This window comes from Sus scrofa, chromosome 15 (genome assembly GCF_000003025.6).
Source record: "Sus scrofa isolate TJ Tabasco breed Duroc chromosome 15, Sscrofa11.1, whole genome shotgun sequence".
NCBI classification, from domain to species: Eukaryota; Metazoa; Chordata; class Mammalia; order Artiodactyla; family Suidae; genus Sus; species Sus scrofa.
In genome coordinates this window covers 60450000-60473617 of record NC_010457.5, presented here as the reverse complement: position 1 = coordinate 60473617, position 23618 = coordinate 60450000, and the positions used below count along the sequence as shown (strand labels likewise).

General features: G+C 37.0%; 1 protein-coding gene across 1 annotated transcript in view; it reads right to left on the bottom strand.

The window, feature by feature from the left end:
• The window catches only part of ARL6IP6 (ADP ribosylation factor like GTPase 6 interacting protein 6), a 33404-nt gene continuing 10412 nt past the window's right edge, over positions 627-23618 (bottom strand). The window contains exons 3-4 of the mRNA XM_001926700.7: positions 20685-20817; positions 627-2406 (exon numbers count right to left, since the gene is read on the bottom strand). Coding sequence (XP_001926735.1) covers positions 2313-2406; positions 20685-20817 — 227 coding nt within the window. The 3' untranslated portion in view covers positions 627-2312. The remainder of the gene's footprint in view (positions 2407-20684; positions 20818-23618) is intronic.

Genomic DNA, 23618 nt, shown 5'->3' with positions numbered 1-23618 from the left:
GTTGTAATCATTGTGGCCAGAAAAGATGAGAAACTAGGATTGGCCCAGCTTTGGTTAGGTAGCTGTCCTAAATCAATCACTCTAAGTAGGATAGTTTATATTTGGATCCTATGTTATAATGGAGAGAGGGGAGTATTTTCCCAATAAAGAACAGTTACAGAAGAAGTATCTTATGCAGGCAAAGCATGCATGTGTGTATTATATATAGACACAATATCTTAGATAGGCACGCATGCGCATGTGTGTATTATATATAGATACAATATCTTAGAGATAGTTACATATAAAGAGTCTAGGAAGAAGCTATCCAAATTTGATAGGGGCAGGGGGACTTGAGGGGTAGAGAGAAGAAAAACTGATTTTGTTACTTGTAAATTTCTTTGCCCTTGGGAGCCTAGGTTAGAGGAAAAGGAGGAGATTGGGGAGAGGAGGGCAGGAAATGAAAATAGATTCATTATGCCACTACTCTGGAAGGTATACCTAAGCCATGGGATTTGTATATATGTATGTATGTTTGTATATCTTACACACCCCCTCCCATATTAATCTAAACATAATTTAAATTGGAGCAGAATTTGGCATTTCCAATGAAATGTTTCTGAATAGTAAAAAAAACATGTTAGGACTTTTAGAAACATCATTAAATCATTTATTCAGTAACAATAATCAGCAGATAACAGGAACACACTGCACACATTCATTTCCCACTTGGCCTGAATAAGTAGTTTTGCTGCACAATGCTACCCTAATGTAGGTTTTTCTATAGCCCGGAAAAACAGTGTTTTAAATAGTCTATCTTTCTAAAATTGGGGAGACTACTCCAAACAGGTACTTAGAAAGGAAGTAGGAATAAGTAAGGCTTAATTACTACAAAAACAATAAAAAACCCCAGCACAATTACAAAGGAACATTTTCCAGGTGGCTCAGTGGGTTAAGGATCTGGTATTGTTGCTGCTGTGGCTCAGGTTCCATCCCTGGCCCTGGAACTTCTGCATACCATGGAAGCAGCAAAACAAATGAACAAAAAAATACATTTAAACAGGAAAACAATGAAACTATATATAAAAAAATTATACATATGCTTTATCAAAATCTTTTCTATTTTGGTGATTAAAAACAAACTGATCAAGCATTTCTAAATATAAAAATTCCAAGTTTATATCTATTAAAAACAAAATCATATCAGTTCTTCTGAAGTAACCACATATACATCAAATATTTGGAATTGTGAAAATGTAAACAGTGAACAGCTTTAAGTTTCCTCAGTATTTTTATGGCTTAAATCAACTGTTTTCATTTTTGGTTAAAAATTAGTTTTTGTTTTTTCCTTTTTATGGAAGTACTTGCAACGTATGGAAATTCCCAGACTAGAGGTCAAACTGGAGCTGGAGCTGCAGGCCTATGTCATAGCCATGGCAACAGATCTGAGCCACATCTGCGATCTATGCCACAGCTTGCAGCAACGTCAGTCAGATCCTTAACCCATTGAGCAAGGCTAGGGATTGAGCCCACATCCTCACAGAGACCATATCAGGTCCTTAACCTGCTGGGCCACAGTAGGAACTCCTACTTAGTTTTAAACTCAAGCCAATGTATTTTTTTTTTTTTCTTTTTGGCCATGCCCATGGCATGAGGAAGTTCCCTGTCCTTAACTGACTGGGCCACCAGGTAAGTCCCCAATTTACTTTTCTTAGACAAAAATACCTATTAAAAATGGTAGCTGTTAGGTTTATACCAGCTAAAAAATAATATTTACATTTGTCTAAAAACATACAAATTCAATATATAGTAGGAAAATATGTAAAAAAACACATAAGGAACTATGCCCCATTAAAAAATATAAATGCACCTTGTATTGATTATATATCAAAAACTATTCTGATTTAAAAGTAGCATCTATAAAAGTAGTAGGCATTGTTTGCTGTTCTAATATAATGAATAAATAAGAAATATTTCTATCTTAATTAACCATACTATCAGTATTTCTCAGCAAAAAGGTAGTATATACATATACATGGAAAGGCAGGCATTGATACAAGATGTCCTGTATTCAAGTTTTCAAGTTTGATTTCCATTAAAATGTTTTCTATAAGGACAAGAGACACAAAAGTAAAAAGATGAGGTAAACATCTCACACTTTTAAGAATTACTTGAAACTTAATACTTAGATATTCCCAATGCCTAGGCTCTACAACAATGCTCAAAAAGTCCTCCATGATGATGATGATACTTGAACCACATAATGAACAGCAGGTTTCTTAATCTTCCAAGCAGGCAATGATGTTCATGACTAAGTTTTGTTAAGTGTGGGTTTACATGAGGCACCATGCTACAGTAAGAGCAGCTACAATGCCATTCAAAATTGCCATGCTATAGCCCATGTGGAAAGAATGTCCGGTCAGTTTCCTAGGGGGAAAGAAAACAAATAAAAAACGAAAATGTAATCTGGTATAACAAAAACACCATCAGTTTTTATTGAAAATTCTTACAACCTGGAAACATGTTCCCCAAATAACTTTTCTATATTAATATACAAGTTAAAAAATAACATTGGCCATCTGCAGAATTAGTAATAGATCTTAAGCTGTCAAAAACTGTCTTTGTTATCAGATGTACTTTTTCAGTTCCATTACTTAGAGTAAAATGTTCAGTTTGATCCCTATAACTTCTTCACTGTGCATCAGAGTCATAGCTGTATACCATCACCTAATTCTAAGGTATAAATCTTGTTATATTAACAAAGCATGTTCTTTCATTAATTAGCACTTGTGTTTCCCTGCTCTCTTTTTACAAACACTTGTACTATTACAAGTATTTGTCCTGTTTGTACCATTTTTTAGATTACCTGAAGGAACTATTTTTTCTTTGAGCACTAAAAATAGCACTTGTCCATATGTAAGTCATAAATCAGATTGTCTTTTATAGACATTTTAGTTCTTAACCTCATATACTTAATCGAAGTGGTTTTTAATAAGTTCCTAAGTTATCAGCAGAGTCTTATAATTTTTATGTATGCCAAGTAGTTAATGTACACAGATTTTCCCTGACATTTGTTCCCTATATCCTGCAGCAATTTTACTACATTTTCTTATATTCCTTGCACTAACTGTACTGTGATACCTTTTGCTTATCCTAGTAAGGATGAGACATGCTAAAAAGAATAGAAAGCAGTGTAGCAATCCAAATTGAGGATGTATAGGGAGGTACACTGACGGTAGTAAGAGCCTAAAGTTATTAAGTTATTAATAAGGGCCCTGGACCAAGAAACTTATGGTGCCCCGTCCTTTCCTCCTTTCCTAAGCTCAGATCAAAGCCAAGAAAGTACTTAGATCCAAATTAACATCTTAAGAGAACCTCATTATAATGATTAAAGACAACTAAGACAACAATACTTTGCATTCACCTGAGACTACAGAAGACCCCGATGCTTCCTTGATCCAAGGGCATTACTTACTCTCTCCACTCAGTCTTATTCACCTGGGAATAGTTTAAGATGCTTCTCATGTGCCTTATTAGGGTTAATCTACCTAGTTGTATTGCCTATTATATGGTAAAATGTAATAGATACACTAAATGCTCTGCCCCTTAAGAAAAAAAAGGAATTCCCCAAACAGAAATTGATTAGTGAAATCTAACTACATAATTTAACTATCAGCATTTATAATTCATTGTAAAAAAAAAAAATACTGATCCAAGAACATTTAAATTCATACTATTGAAGTCAATAATGGGACAGAATTTCAGAAATAGAGAAATTTGTAAGTACAATTTACTATATTTTAGGAAATTATAACTACAATGTTGATATAACTTAATTTTACCGAGATTACAAGCTTTGTTAACACTGAGCCCAACGGGAACTCCTATTGTGTCTTGTTTTAATCAGTTTTATCATGGAGTCCACTATGGATTCCAAAATGATCCATATTGGAGTTCCGGTCATGGCTCAGTGGTTAATCAACCCAACTAGTAATCATGAGGTTGCAGGTTCAATCCCTGGCCTCGCTCAGTGGGTCAAAGATTTGATGCTGCCAAGAGCTCTGGTGTAGGTGGCAGATGTGATTTGGATCCCGTGTTGCTGTGGCTGTGGCAGTGGCCTGCAGGTACAGCTCCGACTGGACCCGTAGCCTGGGAGCCTCCATATGCTGTGGATGTGGCCCCAAAATAGACAAAAACTAAAAATAAACAATAAAAAAAGTGAAATGGTCCTTATTGTTACAGGTCATTCATGACCTTTTATTTCCATAATCTGAAGTAGTGATCCAATGCTAGGCAAATGATAATATAATATAGGGGTGGAGGAGCTAGGGAAGACAGAGTAGAAGATGAGCAGAGCATATACATTTTTTGCTCATTGCTTCTTCTATAATTTTATGAAGGGAAAGTTAAAATACATGCAAATGGATACAAAATTAATACACAGAAATTGACAGCATTTCCATATACTAACAATGAAAGATCAGAAAGAGAAATCAGGGAAGCAATCCCGTTTACCATTGCATCCAAAAGAATAAAATACCTAGGAGTAAACCTACCTAAAGAGACAAAAGACCTGTACTCTCAAAACTATAAGACACTGATGAAAGAAATCAAAGATGACACAAATACATGGAAAGACATACCATGCTCTTGGATTGGAAGAGTCAATATTATCAAAATGACTATACTACCCAAGGCAATCTACAGATTGAATGCAATCCCTATCAAATTACCAAGGACATTTTTCACAGAACTCAAACAAAATATTTTAAAGTTCGTTTGGAAGCACAAAAGACCCAGAATAGCCAAAGACATCCTGAAAAAGAACAATGGAGCTGGAGGAATCAGGCTCCCAGACTTCAGACTATACTACAAAGCAAGTATCATCAAAACTGTACGGCACTGGCACAAAGACAGACATATAGATCAGTGGAACAGGACAGAAAGCCCAGAATTAAACCCACACACCTAAAGCCAACTCATCTATGGCAAATATTCTCCATTGAATATACAATGGAGAAAAGACATCCTGTTCAATAAGTGGTGCTGGGAAAACTGGACAGCCACATGGAAAAGAATGAAATTAGAACACTCCCTAACACCATACACAAAAAGAAACTCCAAATGGATTAAAGACCTAGATATAAGACCAGACACTACAAAACTCTTAGAGGAAAACAGAGGCCAAACACTCTCCGACATAAATTGACAGCAACATCTTCCCAGATCCACCTCTTAGAGTAATGACGGTAAAAACAAAAATAAACAAATGGGACCTAATCAAACCTAAAAGTTTGTACACAGCAAAAGAAACCCTAAAGAAAATGAAAAGACAGCCCACAGAATGGGAGAAAAATCTTTGCAAATGAATCGACTGACAAGGGATTAATCTCCAAAATTTATAAATACCTTCTGCAGCTCAACACCAAAAAAAAAAAAAAAAAAAAAAAAAAAAAACCACCCCATCAAAAAATGGGCAGATCTAAATAGACAATTCTCCAAAGAAGACATACAGATGGCCAAAAAACACATGAAAAGATGTTCAACATCACTCATTGTTAGAGAAATGCCAATCAAAACCACTCTGAGGTACCACCTTACACCAGCCAGAATGGCCATCACCCAAAAGTCTACAAACAATAAGGGCTGGAGAGGTTGTGGAGAAAAAAGGAACCCTGGTACACTGTTGGTGGGATTGTAAATGGGTGCAACCACTGTGGAAAACAGTATGGAGATTCCTCAGGATAAAAATAGAATTACCATTTGATCCAGCAATCCCACTCCTGGGCATCTACCCAGAGAAAACCATGACTTGCAAAGACACATGTACTCCAGTGTTCACTGCAGCACTATTTTCAATAGTCAAGACATGGAAACAACCTAAATGCCGATTGACAGAGGAGCGGATCAAGAAGATGTGGTACATACTCACAATGGAATATTACTCAGCCATTAAAAGGAATGAAATACCAGCATTTTTAGCAAAATGGATGGACCTAGAAATTATCATGCTTAGTGAAGTCAGTCGACAATGAGACACCAACATCAAATGCTTTCACTGACATGTGGAATCTGAAAAAAGGACAGAAAGAACTTCTTTGCAGAACAGATGCTGACTCACAGACACTGAAAAACTTACGGTCTCTGGAGGAGACAGTTTGGGGGGTGGGAGGATGTGCTGGGGTGGGATGGAAATCCTATAAAACTGGATTGTGATGATCATTGTACAACTATAAATGTAATAAATTCATTGAGTAATAAAATAAAAAATAAAATACATGCAAATGCATTCAATGATTTTGGCAAGTGACTTTTTAAGTGACACTTTACTATAAATTAAAATTACCTTTGTTTATTTGAGACCAACAGATTCAAGCACATCTTTTTATGTTTTATGTTGTCTATTGTTTTTACTCTAGTTGTGACTGACCCCCCCAAACTGAATCTCTGTACTACATACTAGACTCCACTCTCTTGAATGTTCAGTCCTATAGCATAGTAATTCTACCTCTCAGAGTAGTAGCTAATGAAAAGGGATTCCACAACTGAGAAGTAGTGATCAGAAAGCTGGAAAGAAAACAAAACGAAACAAAACAGGATAGGGTAGTGTCAGAGAAATTAAGAAAGAAAAGCGGAGTTCCCGTCGTGGTGCAGTGGTTAACGAATCTGACTAGGAACCATGAGGTTGCGGGTTCGGTCCCTGCCCTTGCTCAGTGGGTTAACGATCCGGCGTTGCCATGAGCTGTGGTGTAGGTTGCAGACGCGGCTCGGATCCCGCGTTGCTGTGGCTCTGGCGTAGGCCGGTGGCTACAGCTCGGATTCAACCCCTAGCCTGGGAACCTCCATATGCCGCGGGAGCGGCCCAAGAAATAGCAACAACAACAACGACAAAAGACAAAAAAAAAAAAAAAGAAAAAGAAAAGAAAAGCATTTTGAAAAGGAATGATAAACCATTTTAAAATAATGGATTGAAAATGAATGCTAAATTTTGTAATTAAGAGGTCTGCATTCAATTCAAGGAGAAAAATTTTAGTGTAGGAGTGACTGCACAACACATGGTATTTAACTATAGTCAGTGTGAAGATGTGGACTCTCTCTTCTATATACTTAGTTATGAAGAGATTTAGGTATGAGGATTTTTTTACTCTAACACAGGGGAAATGAGAATGTTTAAAAATATCCTAATAAGACTACTGGATGCAAAGAGAAAGGGTGAAGATATGAAAAGGGGAACTGCAGAGGGAAGGCACAGGTGGGGGTACATGTGGCTCTACAGCATAGAATGTAAAAGTAAGCTTGAGGAGGAGAAAGCTCCATCCTGGAGTTCCCATCGTGGTGTATGGAAATGAATCCAACTAGGAACCATGAGGTTGCAGGTTCAATCCCTGGCCTCACTCAGTGAGTTAAGGATCTGGCATTGCCATGAGCTGTGGTGTAGGTCACAGACAAGGCTTGGATCTGGCGAGGCTGTGGCTGTGGCCAGCAGCAACAGCTCCGATTGGACTCCTAGCCTGGGAACCTCCATATGCCTTGGGTGCAGCCTTAAAAAGACAAAAGCCAAAAGCCAAAAAAAAAAAAAGAAAAAAAGAATACTTCATCCTGAGATAAGAGGGATTAGTAGAATGATGGATGTGGCTGTAACACAAGTTTGTAATTATAAAAAGGGAAGCAGGAGGAAGTTCCCTCATGATGACCTTTCAAAAAACTCAGAGGTCCACTGAAAGTGCAAAGTGAAGATTTAGAATAGTCACAGAAAAAAATAGGAAAAGGATGTAAGATGGATGGACAGATGGATGAATAGTGCTAGCTAATGAGATTCTATTAAGACTCTGAAGGTTGTAAACTCTAGTTATTCAAATCTTAGTTTGGATAATTCAACTCTGCCTCTGTATCCTCTTATTGAGAACACAGCTCTTGGCCTATTTTAGAATGAATTTGCAGCCTATTTTAACATTTTGCTGGCTTTGTTCCAGGCTCTCTCCCACCTGACCTTTCTTTGACCTCTGTAACTTTGCACTTTTATAGGGCAGGTACTTCATCCTTCTTTCATTACACAAAGTCTAGTAAAAAGCTAGTTTTCCTTATTGTTCTTAACAACTGTGGGAAAGTTTGATGTATGTATTCTAGCTTTCCTATTTTTTTTTTTTGTCTTTTTAGGGCCCCACCTTTGACATACGGAGGTTCCCAGGCTAGTGGTCCAATCAGAGCTGTAGCCACAGGCCTACGCCAGAGCCACAGCAACATGGGATCTGAGCCGTGTCTGTGAACTACACCATAGCTCACAGCAATGCCAGATCCTTAACGCACTGATAGAGGCCAGTGATCAAACCCGAGTCCTCATGGATGCTAGTTGGGTTTGTTAACTGCTGAGCCACAGTGGGAACTCCTGGCTTTCCCATTTTAAACTTTCAATTAAAATTATTTTCCTGGGGAGTTTCCGTCGTGGTGCAGTGGTTAACGAATCCGACTAGGAACCATGAGGCTGCGGGTTCGGTCCCTGCCCTTGCTCAGTGGGTTAACGATCCGGCATTGCCGTGAGCTGTGGTGTAGGTTGCAGACACGGCTCGGATCCTGCGTTGCTGGGGCTCTGGTGTAGACTGGCGGCTACAGCTCCGATTGGACCCCTAGCCTGGGAACCTCCATATGCCGCAGGAGCGGCCCAAAGAAATAGCAAAAAAAAAAAAGGCCGAAAAAAAAATAATAAAAATAAAATAAAATAAAATAACTTAAAAAAAATTATTTTCCTTGCCATTAACTTATCTTTACTACTCTATTTCTTAATCCTGAAAAAGAAAAAAAAAAAGTATTTCCCATACTTGGCAAGTAAGTAACTTGTAGACTCACAATCTAAAAGAAATGAGTAAAATTAATACAATGGGTATTATAACTGTCTGATTTATTTTAATTTTAAACATCCTCAAGTTGTAAGCTTTCTGGCTTGTTCAAATAGGCTTTAGCTGACCTTTCATTACTACTTTATCACCATTTATTTACTAGAACTCAGATATTCAGGAAAATTAATACATTTACCATTTAGATATGAAATATTATAAATTAGTGTAAAATGTGATTTTTAGAAATGTCATATTCTTAAGACTTTAAACTAACCAATTAGAATGGAATTATCATGAACAGACAACCCCACTCCATCTAAGATATATACATAAACATCCCAACTGTTTTCTACAGGAAAGCTGCAACTCTGATTTGACCCCTAGCCCAGAAACTTTCATATGCCACAGGTGCAGCCATTAAAAGAAAAAAAAAAAAAAAAAAGGACAGAAAGAAAGACATCAGGTAAAGCCTATGTAGGAGAAAAAAAAATTCTCCCATTTATGTCTCCCTTCTTTTTTGCATATATACATTTGTATTTCAAATAACCTATCAGGGTAAAATCCAGCAAAATATTTTTAGAGTGAAGTGCCAGAGAAGAATAAAACTATCATATTAGTTTATCAGATTTTAAGGTATACTTATAGTTGGGTTATGCATTTCAAATGCATACATCACACAAACCACAGATACACAAATGCATATATATATATATGTAATTAGTCATAAGATTTTACTGATCAAGGAAAAAGTGCTAAATGATTATACTTTTATAAAAATAGAAATATGCATATGTGTATAGTTTTTAAAAATCTGAGGTATAATCCCAGATGTTAACCTAGGATTAACACTAATCTGTTAACACTAGTTATTTCAAGTTTATTTAAAACAAGATTTTGTAGGTTTTACTTTCCAAGTTATATATTTCTGTGCTGCATGGATTAGCTCTATAGCCATAAAAAAATCAATAAGAGGAAATTTTAAATCAGTCACTGTCCTAGCAAATAAATTTATCAATTATTATTAAAAATAGAAAATGCTTTTAAAGTGTGACGTCATTAGAAATACGACTGCGTGCTAATTTCAAGGTATTATGATAAATCTGAGGTAAAGATTATCTGGACATTTACTTAAAGGTGTACAAGGTGAGATAAAAAGCATACATGCATATACTTAATGTTGAGCTGTAATATATCATTTCTAAAAATCTGTAGATGATGTTGAACATTTTGAGCATTAGCTCTACTGTCTCACTAGCCCTATAATTAGTCTAATGATTTGCATTATGAACAAGTATCCGTTATAAAGTATTTGCCATTTTAATGGAGCAAGTTGATTTATCAATCTACATAATAGTAAACTATGTTATAGTGGAATTCAAAATTTCAACCTTAAAAATTTCATTTTTCAAAAAGACTTTCTTTTCGCTAGAACTGTATTTAGTTTTCTAGCTATACTGCCAACTTCTCTGGCCCTACTTCCACTTCTTCAGCATAAGGAATCTCTATGATCTCTTAAACCCCTTCTGGATCTCAATTCTGTCATAAATATACCTCAATATATACACTAAAGTCTTTCATCTAGAATCTTAGCAACTAGAAATTTAACTGAATCACAATGCTACACTTTGCTAGTGTGATATTAACTAACATAATCATCTACAGGCACCAAATAGTCCAAAGTTCTTTTAACATGGAATCACAAATGTATACATTTTATTTATTTATTTTGCTTTTTAGGGCTGTACCTGCGGCATTTGGAGGTTCCCAGGCTAAAGGTGCAACCAGAGCTACAGATGCCGGCCTATGCCAAAGCCATGGCAATGCCAGATCCGAGCCACATCTACCACCTACACCATAGCTCATGGCAATGCCAGATCCTTAACCCTGAGTGAGGCCAGGGATCGAACCTTCAACCTCATGGTTTCTAGTCAGATTCATTTCTCCTGTGCCACAACAGGAACTCCCCATGTAAAATATCTCTTATTGCTGGTTCAGATCCAGTGTTGCTATGGCTGGGGCATTGTAGCTACAGCTCTGATTCAACTCCTGGCCAGGGAACTTTCATATGCCACAGGTATGAGCATAAAAAGAAAAAAAAAAAAAAGAAAAAAAAGAATCTCTTATTGTACTACAATTCCCTGAAAATCAGTGAGCGAAAAAAATGTGTATCTGGTTAGCTAAAACTGCATACTAACCTACTTTACTTATATATGGCAGTCTACTTGGTTGCAAATCGAAGAATGTCAGACCCATTAACTTTACTCACCAGTATATCAGGTAGAAAAAAACCTGAGGACATCTGTCTTTCCTAGACACTACCTTGATTAGACAAAGTCCTTATTCCTTAAAAAGTTAAGCCAAGCAGTACAAAATACAAGGAAAATGGGGTTCCCAAGTCTTTAGATTACCAGTCAGTTAAAAAAAAATTTTTTTTTAAAAGGAAGTAACTGACACCACGCTTTGTTGCTAGACTTTTGTTTTGCCAAGAACGAGGTTTGAAAACCACTACCATCTACTATCAGCATTATTTATAAAAGAGCATCTTAATATCACAAGAATAGAAAAGGAAATAGGAAAGATAAATATCTCAAATAATAATTACTCAAGAAAAGATAACTGGCAAACAATGTTAGGCCATAGTCAAACATCCACTGAGCTTGAAAAATCCCAATCAAAGAAAGGAAAAAAAAAAAGCTCCGGGTCTATGTCTGCTTTATTATATGATATGTCTGTTGTTTTAACTAATAAACCTGTATTTATTGCCTATGATGGTAGATATCATTGTTTTTATCCCATTTTGGAGAGGAGGAAATTAAGGCTCAGAGACTCTAACTGACTTGGTCAAATATTCTCCTGGTAGTACATGGTGTAGCCTGGATTTGGAAGCTACTTTGTGACTGATAAGCCCTTTTAATATACCAAGCTGACCCATAATTTATAAAGATTATTGAACACACAGAGAGGGTGCCAAGTATAATATTGCCAAGTGGTATCTCTTAGGTAGTCCTTATCAGTGCTATCCTCTGCATGTGGACACCTGTGTCCTTTCAACAGCCCATACATAACATACTATAAATTAGTTTAAGCAAAAGCCATAGCAAACAGGTGCAAAACACTTATTAGCTATATTACTTTATGAAAGTAACAAAGAAATCAAGAATATTTAATATGATTTCTTATAGGATTTCGTTACATCTATTTACTCTCCATTCAGAACTGTACAATAGAATATATTTTAAAAAGGCATATCTTTTAACTCTTCTCTTCAAGAAGCCGCAGTGCAGTGTCATCAATATATTCATTAATAGTGACAGCATTACAATTGATAACTCCAAACAGTCCCTAGCTAATGAAACTTCAAGATACTCAAATATGACGGCCAAATTCTTGGTCTCTTCTGTCAGTAGCTTTTCTCTCCTACTGCAATTAGCCATCTGACATCTGTTTCATCAGTCCATGGCAACAAAGAATCTGATTCAACAAAGAGGCAGCTCTCCAAGTCATATTATCAATTTATTGTGCTCAATGTTAAATCTAGTTGGCTTGGAAAAGAAACTTCTAATTTAAATAGTAAATCACCCACTTTTCTTGACCTCCAAGACTTCTCTTATTGCCCAAGTTAGGAATCCATAATCTCCTTCTATTATGATTTCACCCTTCCATTTGTACTATATCTTCTAACCCCCAAGAATTAAAGCCCCTAATGTCAAGATGAACAGGAAGTTAGAGAACACCCTTTAATGACATAGAAAAATGAACTTAATGTTGGGCAGATAAAAGAGTATTATAACAGCAATGCCAATCTTAAATCCTGAATTTTCTAGGATTAAATATTCTACTCAGTGTCTGCTTCCCTCTTATGAGAAGAGTAACAACAATAAATACATATTCATCCGTAAATGTAATGAAGATCTAAAGATTTCAGCAAATGATTACACCCAGAACTTTATACAGGAAATAACACATGCAAGAGCATGAGATCACGTGTTAATTTTTATTCTGTAACAGTTATCAAAACCAGTTTACCAAAAAGTAATTAAAATGAAAATCAACTGTTCCTTTTTCTTAATTCTACTTTGCAAATATCAAATACCATCATAAGGCAATACAATTAAAAAAAAAAAAAGCCTGAATAGAAATAAATTTAAACTGAATCAAAAACAAGTATTTGTTGAAATTGGATGTCCTGATATTTATCAAATACCATTTGTGGTTGGAAGAAGAAATATAAAGGTGAATAACGCAGAGTAATCTAGACAGAAAGACCAACAGCATTAGGAAGAGAGGAGATAGCTCCTGGTTTGTAAATTAACTATGAAAGACTGTAGTTTGCCAATAAAATTCTATAGATTATATTTTAAGCAGGATTTCATGAAGACAGTAGCTACCTCAGCATATTCCTAGAAATCATAACATACTAAAAGCCAATAATTATAAAGTTTCCCTGCATTTTGACCATAAGCCCCATATGTCATAAATACAACCAATAATACATTTAAAAATTCCAAACTTCTCTAACAAGTGAATTTATACTCTTAGTTCTATAAAATGAATATTCAACTATGCCTTCCAATCTGCCTCATTTTAGGAAATGCACGGATATGACCATATGAAAGGCAACATACACACAAATACTAACTCTTTGAATTATAATAAAAATACAATACTTTGGGAGTTCCCTCCCTGGCTCAGTGGTTAACAAACCCGACTACGATCCATGAGGGTACGGGTTCAATCCCTGGCCTCACTCAGTGGGTTAGGATCCAGTGTTGCTGTGAGCTGTTGTAGTGCAGGTGGTAGACACGGCTCGGATCTTGAATTACTGTGGCTGTGGTATAGGCTGGCAGCTGTAGCCAATTCAACCCCTAGCCTGGGAACTTCCATATGCCTCAGGTACAGCCCTAAAAAAAAGCAAAGAAGCAAAACAAAAACAAAAACAAAAACAACCCAAACCAAACCAAACCAAAAAAACTTTGCTTACTTCTAATAATTCAAATTGGCTACTTGAGAGGTAATTTTGAAGATTTAGGGCTCTTTAAAAGTTATCTAGGTGGAAGTTTCATTGTGGCTCAACGGTAGTGAACCTGACTAGTATCCATGAGGATGTGGATTCAATCCCTGACCTTGTTCAGTGGGTTAAGGATCTGGCATTGCTGTGAGCTTCGGTGTAGGTTGCAGATGCAGCTTGGATCTGGTATTGCTGTGGCTGTGGTGTTGGGCTACAACTGTAGCTCTGATTCGACCCCTAGCTTGGGAACTTCCATCTGCCACAGGTGCAGCCCTAAAAAAAGCAAAGCATAAAAAAAAAAGCATACAGTGGGAAAAAAAAAAATGTTGTAATTAAAAAAAAAAAAAGCTATACAGGAAAACAAAAACAATGTCTTATTTTTTTTCTTTTCCTTTCTTTCTTTTTTTTTTTTTTTTACAAATACTCCCATATCCTTTATAATTTCAAATAAAAATATTGGGTTTTTCCTCCTTGAAAGTAAGTCTCTGTGGGTATATCCAGCACAAAATAATAGTCTTATCTCTACAAAGTTAACTTCCTGGCTTGAATGTTATATAAGAGCATATGCTGTTAAATCTGAAATTTAATCTAAATAAGATCATACCAGCAATAACACTTTTGTAATTTTCACTAGCAATTGCAATGCAATAACATCCTTAACTTCTTTAAGAATTGTGGCCCTTAAAAAATAATGGCCCTTGATCTCTGACTCTATGTGAAAGTACCATAAGACAAATTTAATAACTTATTTCACTATTTTCCATGTCGCTGATATTGAATATTTTGACTCAATTATAATAAGCTGTCTACACTGCATTGTTAGACCAATCACACAATCATTTCCCCACTAAATTTATTTCTAGACTATAAAGTAACATTTTACTCTAACTAGGACCTATCATAATCATTGAGTGGTTTTTATTTTTAGCAAACTATAAATCTGCAGCCATATCACTGCACCACTAGATGGGGCTTTTACACAGGTAATGTGAAATGTGGAGAGCAGTCATTCTGAAATGGAGAACCATGGTCACTGGGAGAAAACGGTGGAGAGAACAAAGAGCTAAGATTTGAAGAACAGATTTTACCTGGACTTGGCAATAATGCATGAGCAAAAATGCCATACAGCAAAGGCTCATAAAGAGTGCCTTGAATTGTCACTAAAATGATGCTGTTTCAATGTGTGAAATTCCTCCTACTGATTCATTTCATAATGAAAAGGCGGGCGGTAGGCTAGCCAGTAGAGCAAACAAAAACAAACACTGAGTGAGGTTCTAGCTATGCTATATGCAAATTATTTGACTTTGTGCAAGGTACTTAAATTCCTTGGGACTCAGTTTCTTCATCTGTTAAAAAAAAAAAAAAAGGAAGACCTAGATTAATAATAATCCCTAAGGATGACTTGGCAGAGCCTTAGTTCTCCCATAATCTTTAATAGGAGCCTCTAAGACACCCCTAGCAATCCTAGAATATTTGTTAAAAAGATGTACTGGCTAAGAAAAATGCAACTTCAAGGTACATATCCTATCCATATATAATTTCCTCCCCAATCAAAAGAACTTAAATAATTAAGTTCTGGTGCTGCCACCAGCACCACCTGGAAAGAACCCCAAGATTCCTTCAAGCTCTAGGTTCTCTCTGAATTCAGTATCTTTGCAAGGGTAGGCCACAAACTTAGATGTAATTAACTCCCAGAAACTATAATTAAAGCAGATCATCATCATGTGAAATACTATTTACACACTGTTAAATTTGCCTGCTTGGAAAAAAGTGACAAAACCTGAGTGAATAGGGAAGACTAATGAGAAGATGTTTAGTGCAGAGGAACAGGATAATGAATTATAAAGTGTTGAGAAGTGGGCAATGCCTATACAGATACTACAAAGAACCTCAAGTTACTGCCTCTGTCTCGTTGTTCAGCATTTCAACAGATTTTCAGAAACAACTAAGAAAATAACTCAGAAGTACAATTAACCCAGATTTTCTTTTCCACAAAGAAAGTGACTGTCTCCTAATAGAGAAGTTTATGACTTTGCAGTATACTTTCTAACCCAGCAAAGTTTTGCAAAGTCAGTGTGATAACCATCTTTCTTAAAAATATGTTTTGGGAGTTCCAGTTGTGCCTCAGCAGAAACAAATCTGACTAGTATTCATGAGGACACAGGTTCGATCACTGGCCTCACTCAGTGGGTTAAGGATCTGGCATTGCAGTTAGCTGTGGTATACGTTAAAGACGCTGCTCAGATCTGGCATTGTTGCAGCTGTGGCATAGGCCACCAGCTACAGTTCCAATTTGACTCCTAGCCTGGGAACCTCCATGTGCCATGGGGTGTGGCCCTAAAAGACAAAAAAAAAAAAAAAAAAAAGTTTTGAAGCCCATTAAGTACCTGACTGAAAACATACCTCATAAAGTTCTTTAACAATCTTGTTATTTCCTAAAGGTCTTGTGTATATATATATATAAAAGTGAAAGTTTCTAAGCTTTATCTGTTACAGACCACATTTATCTCCATCTCCCAAATTAATGTTAAAACCTTACCTCTCAACGTGATGGTATTAGGAGGTAGGGCCTTTGGGAGGTTATTAGGATTAGATAAAGTGACGAGAGTGAAGCCTTCATGAATTATATTTGAAATTAGAGCTCTTATGAGTCATAAGAGAGCTCTGCTTTTTGCCTTGTGAAGATACAATGAAGAGGCCATCTGTAACCCTGAAGATGGACTTTACCAGAAACTGATAATGCTTACACCCCGATCTTCGAATTCCAGTCTCCTGAACTGTGAGAGAGAAATTTCTGTTGTTTATGAGCCACCCAGTTTATGGTACTTTTTATAGCAGCCTGAACTAAAAATTAACAATTATGATTAAAAAAAAAAATGGAGTTCCCCTCATGGCTCAGCGGTTAGCATCCATGAGGACACGAGTTTGATTCCTGGCCTCACTCAGAGGGTTAAGGACCTGGCATTGCTGTGGCTCTGGCGTAGGCCAGCAGCTGTAGCTCTGAATGGACCCCTAGCCTGGGAAACTCCACATGCCATGGGTGCCCTAAAAAGACAAAAAGACCAAAAACAAACCCCAAATATGAAATATTTAAATATTTAACGAGTAAAAGAGTTTTCCTATCTCAACTCCTCTAATGAATTATAATTCCAAATTGTAATTTCATTAAATGTTTCACTTAATATTTACTACATATCAATAAAGATGATTATTTTCTTAAGAAGTTTGTTGCTAGGGAAGTACAACTAATTGACAGCCACAGTAAACACGGTCTCAAATTTTCCCCTCAAATTAAAGAAAAAAGCCCTGTTTTTAAATCTGAAAATGACTGCTTTTCTAACACACCAGTTAGACTTGATTATTTACTCTCTTCATGCTTGATATTCAAGGAGTTAGAAATAGGGAATATTTTCAATAAAACTCTTAATCTTGGAAAAGTTCCTGCTGTGGCACAACAGGATCAGCAGCATCTTGGGAGCGCTGGGACACAGGTCAATCCCCCATCCAGCACAGTGGGCTAAGGATCTGGCATTGCCACAGCTTAAGTGGCAACTGTGGCTCAGATCTGATCCCTGGCCTGGGAACTCTGTGTGCTGTGGGGTAGCCCCCCCCAAAAAAGAGAGAGAGAAAGAAAAGTCTCTTCATGCCATGTCTCATTTATAGTGCCTTTCTTTAAGCAGATTCCTGTTTAAGGAATTATCTTAGAATCTAGAAATCATTTATAATAGAGTTCTCCAAAAAAAACACTGATACATGGAATTCCCGTTGTGGCTCAGTAGGTCAAGGACCTGATTTTGTCTCTGTGAGGAAGCAGGTTTGATCCCCAGCCACGCTCAGTGGGTTAAAGATCTGACACTCTGACACTGCCCAAAGTTGCAGCCCAGCATAGCTTGCAGATATGGCTCTGGTGTAGGTTGCAGCTGTGACTCCAATTAGACCCCTGGCCTGGGAACTTCCAGGTATGGCAGTAAAAAGAAAATAAAATTGGGAGTTCCCATCCTGGCTCAGTGGTTAATGCATCTGACTAGGAACCATGAGGTTTCGGGTTCAATCCCTGGCCTCACTTAGTGGGTTAAGGATCCGGCGTTGCAGTGAGCTGTGGTGTAGGTCGCAGACGTGGCTTGGATCTGGCGTTGCTCTGGCTGTGGCGTAGGCCAGTGGCTACAGCTCTGATTAGACCCCTATCCTGGGAACCTCCATATGCCAAGGGATCGGCCCTAGAAAAGGCAAAAAGACAACAACAAAAAAAAAAAAGGAAAAAAAAGAAAATAAAATTGGAATATACAATGTTTAATCTTTAAAGTATGTTTAAAACATCGAAAATTCCAAAGAAATACTGAATAGAAAATGTTCCAACAGAATGTTAATAAAAAATGCATTAAAAATATGTATACTGTGATATCAATTTTAATTTTTTGAAATATGCTAAGAATGGAAAGATACACATTAAAATGTTGGCATTCACTTTCTCTGAGTTTTTCCATTAATTTTCGTTTCTTGAATTTTCAAGAATGAACCTACATTGCTTTATACAATCAGAGAAAATATTTATATAATATCACTGTTTATTTTTGGTAATAAAAAAATATATAACCCGTTATAAAGATAACTTTATAAAAGCGTGACGTTGCTAAAAAACAAAATACACCAACCTGATTTCTGAGAAAATAAAGTCTAAAGAGTTCAACTTTCTCGAAATGTAGAGAAGTTGTTTCCCTGTACAAGCACTCACTCTACTGGTGACATAGAGAATATACATTTTTCAGTTTCTGAAGTGATTGCATTATTTTCTACAACACTAGAGGGCAGGGATTTCACTATAAAACAATTTCACCAAAACAAACCAACCACAGAGGAGTTCCTGTTGTGGTGCAGCAGAAAGAAATCCATGAATCCAGCTAGTACCCATGAGGATTCAGGTTTGATCCCTGGCCTCACTCAGTGGATTAGGATCTGGCATTGCTGTGAGCTGTGGTCTAGGTGCAGACGTGACTTAGATCCCACATTGCTGTGACTGTGATATAGGCCAACAGCTGTAGCTCTGATTAGACCCCTACCCGGAGAACCTCCATGTGCTGCTGGTTCAGACCTCAAAAGCAAAAAACAAAAAAAGCAAAAATAAAAACAAAAACAAAACCCACAAAAAAAAAAAAAAAATTCACCAATTATCACTGTATTATATGCCATTTTGGAGTTTGTGGTTTCTGTTAATATGTGATCAAATATCACTGTATTTATTATGTGCCGTTTTGGCCTGTGCTTCTATTAAACATGATAATTTTAAATTACAGTCTGACTCCCATATTTAATTGCTGATTTATGATATATAAAATCATCCTTACTGAAAAGAATTCAAATACATATGTACATACAATGTACATATTTCAAAACTGCATTTTTTGGGACTGTATTAGATAGTCCAAGAAATGCAGTTTTGAAATGTGTCAGATAAGTCTCTGATCTGACACTATCTCATATAAAAACTGAATGGCTAATAAAACACCAAAATTATTGGTTCCAGTCTAATATAAATGCAAAGATAATTTTTAAGAAATTAGTTAAACGCCCTCGGATTTTCAGATGTTTAAGGGAACACTTAAATGCTTTTCTCTAACTCCAAAAGCTTCTAGTATATGAGTCTTATGAATTCAGGTGGTGGTGGAAGAGAAGCTGAGAGGGCAAATGACATTCCAGGAAGAGAGAACACCAAGAGTGAAGTCATGACATCCTAAAAGTTTGTAGTTTGGGGTTCCTTTCATGGCTCAGTGGTTAACAAACCCGACTAGAATCCATGAGGATGCGAGTTTGATCCCTGGCCTCACTCAGTGAGTTAAGAGTCCAGCATTGCCATGAGCTGTGGTGTAGATTGCAGATGAGGCTCGGACCCAGCTTGGCTGTGGCTGTGGCACAGGCCAGTAGCTGTAGTTCCAATTCAACCGCTAGCATGGGAACTTTCATGTGCCGCACACGCAGCCCTAAAAAAAGGCAAAAAAAAAAAAAGTTTTGGTTTATTTGGGGGTTGTCAGGGTAATTGGATAGGATATGTGGCTTGGTTGTCACGGTATGTGGCTACAGGAGAGGGAGCAGTGGATAAAGAGTGGATGAAAAATTTGGAAAAGTAAAGTAGGGTCACTTGGGGAAAGAGAATTATGTTATACTTGGGAGTTGCACTTTATTTTGAAGGCATGGGAAAGCCACTGAAGACTTTTAAATAAGGGAGAACTGTGACAAAGCTATGGTTTTAGAAAGGTTATAATATACAGAACAGAATTACAAGAGTGCTTGGAGTAGGGGACTCCAAGGAGTCAATTACACTAGCTAAGGCCTGAAATTGGGCAACAACACTGTGGGTGCTAAGATAAAGTATTCCATCAACTTTTCTTTTTCTTTTTTTACAACATTTCAAAAGGCAAGAACAACTGAACTTGGTGAAAGGCTATAGTGAAAAAGTATTTCAAGCCTTGGTAAGTGAGTAGATACTGCAATAGCTCAGGTCCCTGCAGGAGGTGCAGGTTCTATACAGTCTGGTGTACTGGGTTAAAGGATCTGGCATCACTGCTGCTGCAGCTTGGATTTAATCCCTGGCCCGGGAACTTCCATATGTTGCAAGTGTGGCCATTAAAAAAAAAAAAAGAAAGAAAGAAAAAGAGAAATGAGAAAAAAAAAAAAAAAAAAAAAAAAAACAAGGAAAAAAACCCCTAAAAACACTGCATGACCTACAGATGGTATTTGAAAACTATGAGTCATTTGAATTTTATAAAAACTGAATCCTCAACATATTACATCATAAAAGGGCAGTATCTCATTTCTATTTTAGTATGTCAGGGTTAGTTGAAAAAGAAACAAGAAACAGGAATACTTACTTGAACCTGGCAGGTGAAAGGGGAGTAGGAGGAAACATTCCTGGTTCAAAAGAATCAAAATAAGTCACTGTCCAAGAAAAGCTGCAGCAGGAGAATCCAGCTGTTAGGGATATTATAAGTAGAGTCCAGAATCCTTAATGAAAAGAAAGGGGAAGAGTTGAAATATTAACACTACAGCAGTTTAAATTAACTCAGTAGATCATACAGGAGTTCCTGCTGTGGCACAGTTAAGAATCCGACTGCAGCAGGTCAGGTCACTGTGGAGGTGTGGGTTCAATCCCTAGCCCAATGCAGTGGGTTAAAGAATCTGGTGTTACTGCAGCTAGCTGCAACTTGGATTCAATTCCTGGACCAGGAACTTCCATATGCCATGGATGTGGCCATTAAAACAAACACAAAAAAGATCATACATATTTGCATCTTCTAAATTACATGTAGCAATATAAGAGATTTGAACTTAGTATTCTCCCATGTGGAAGTATAAAATATTAAAACACAACTAGAAGCCATACCATTGAACATTTTTTTTTTATAATTTTTTTTTATTTTCCCACTGTACAGCAAGGGGGTCAGGTTATCCTTACATGTAAACATTACATTTTTCCCCCACCCTTTCTTCTGTTGCAACATGAGTATCTAGACAAAGTTCTCAATGCTATTCAGCAGGGTCTCCTTGTAAATCTATTCTAAGTTGTGTCTGATAAGCCCAAGCTCCCGATCCCTCCCACTCCCTCCCCCTCCCATCAGGCAGCCACAAGTCTCTTCTCCAAGTCCATGATTTTCTTTTCTGAGGAGATGTTCATTTGTGCTGGATATTAGATTCCAGTTATAAGTGATATCATATGGTATTTGTCTTTGTCTTTCTGGCTCATTTCACTCAGTATGAGAGTCTCTAGTTCCATCCATGTTGCTGCAAATGGCATTATTTTGTGCTTTTTTATGGCTGAGTAGTATTCCATTGTGTATATATACCACCTCTTCCAAATCCAATCATCTGTCGATGGACATTTGGGTTGTTTCCATGTCCTGGCTATTGTGAATAGTGCTGCAATGAACATGCGGGTGCACGTGTCTCTTTTAAGTAGAATTTTGTCTGGATAGATGCCCAAGAGTGGGATTGCGGGGTCATATGGAAGTTCTATGTATAGATTTCTAAGGTATCTCCAAACTGTCCACTGAACATTTTAATTACAATTTACTACATGGAAAAGAGTACAAATTCAACTTAAGAATATATTTATACTAGTTACATATTTAACTTCAGTTTTATAAAATTCAACTATAGAGGGAGTTCTTGTTGTGACTCAGCAGTAACAAACCTGACTAGGATCCATGAGGATGTGGGTCTGATCCCTGGCTTTGCTCAGTGGGTTAAGAATCTGGCATTTCTGTGAGCTGTGGTGCAGACTGCAGACGAGGCTCAGATCCTGTGTTGCTTAGGCCAGCAACTGTAGCTCCGATTCAACCCCTAGCCTAGGAACTTCCATATGCCAGAAGTGTGGTCCTAAAAAGCCATTAAAAAAAAAAAAAGGTCAACTGTAGAAAAAAATGGCAAAACACTTCACAGTTAAAATGTGTTGACATTTTCATTTACCTTTGTGAATCATAGTTTGCTACCTTTTATTACTTGGTACTAAGTGATACCTTTCTTTCCATACCATGCACTTCTGACATATGAATAAATTTTAGAGTTCTACTTCTTACTGCTTTCTTACAAACAGTAAAAACCTAATGATTCTTTAACCTTGCTCAATATATGATTAAAAGTTAATTTCCAATTTATAAATAGGTTAGGATCCTAGATTTTATTTTCAGTCATACTGGGACTGCATTTTGTAAAAGATACCAAGGCAAAAGCACAGTACTATATGCTGCCAGAAAGAAGAAAAGGGTTGAGAAATGGAAGGATATGGGGAATAAACTAATAAGTAATAATAGAAGGAATAAATTAATTTGAAGGATTTTAGATACACATTCAAACTACTTTTCAAGACAGTGTACGGAGTTCCCATTGTGGCTCAGCGGAAACGAATCTGACTGGTATCCATGAGGATGCAGGTTCAATCCCTGGCCTCGATCAGTGGGTCAAGTATCTGGCTTTGCTGTGTATGTGTGGTGTACGCTGAAGTCTTGACTCGGATCTGGTGTTGCTATGGCTCAGGTGTTAGCTGGCAACTACAGCTCTGATTCAACCCCTAGTCTGGGAACTTCCATATGCCATGGTTGTGGCCCTAAAGAGACCAAAAAAATCCACAAAACAACAACAAAAAAACCAACCAGTTTATTAAGCCACCACTACCTACTACCACTACCTAGGAATGTGTGTGTCCCAGGCCTTGGTAGTTGAGGGAAGGAAACATTGACTACAGTAAAGAATGACTTAAGAATTAGCAAATTTCCTGGCTGTACATAATGTACAAAGATAGCTTTATTTTGGCAAGAAGCAGGAAATATGTGCACTGGACTATTTGTAAACCATGTGAAGCCCAGTAACAGACTGATCAAAGCACTAAAAAACAAACTCAGAGCAATGATTTAAACAAAACAAAACCTGTGACAAAGTATTTTTGAAAGATGAACCTATTTTTTTTCTCCTGATAACCCTCTCTCCCCGCTTTGATAATGGACTTTGTGTTCACTGCCCCAGAAGAAGGATGTGGCAAAGAATGGAGAAATGGCCCTAATGTCTCTTTGGTTTTTATGTTGCAAAACAGTTAAAGGAACTAGTAGGAGTGCTATGAGGAGGATGGTAGAAAAAGACAAAATGTCTTCAACAGATAGAAAGGATAATGAGTTGATTGGGACAAAGAGACAGAGTGAGAGTTTATCTACAGGTGAGAGGCTCCCATTTTGAAGAAGAGTGCTACGTGTGTGTGTATTTGCACTTGTGTGTGTATTCGGAGAGGGGTAGTGCTGCTAGGCTTCCTGGAGCCA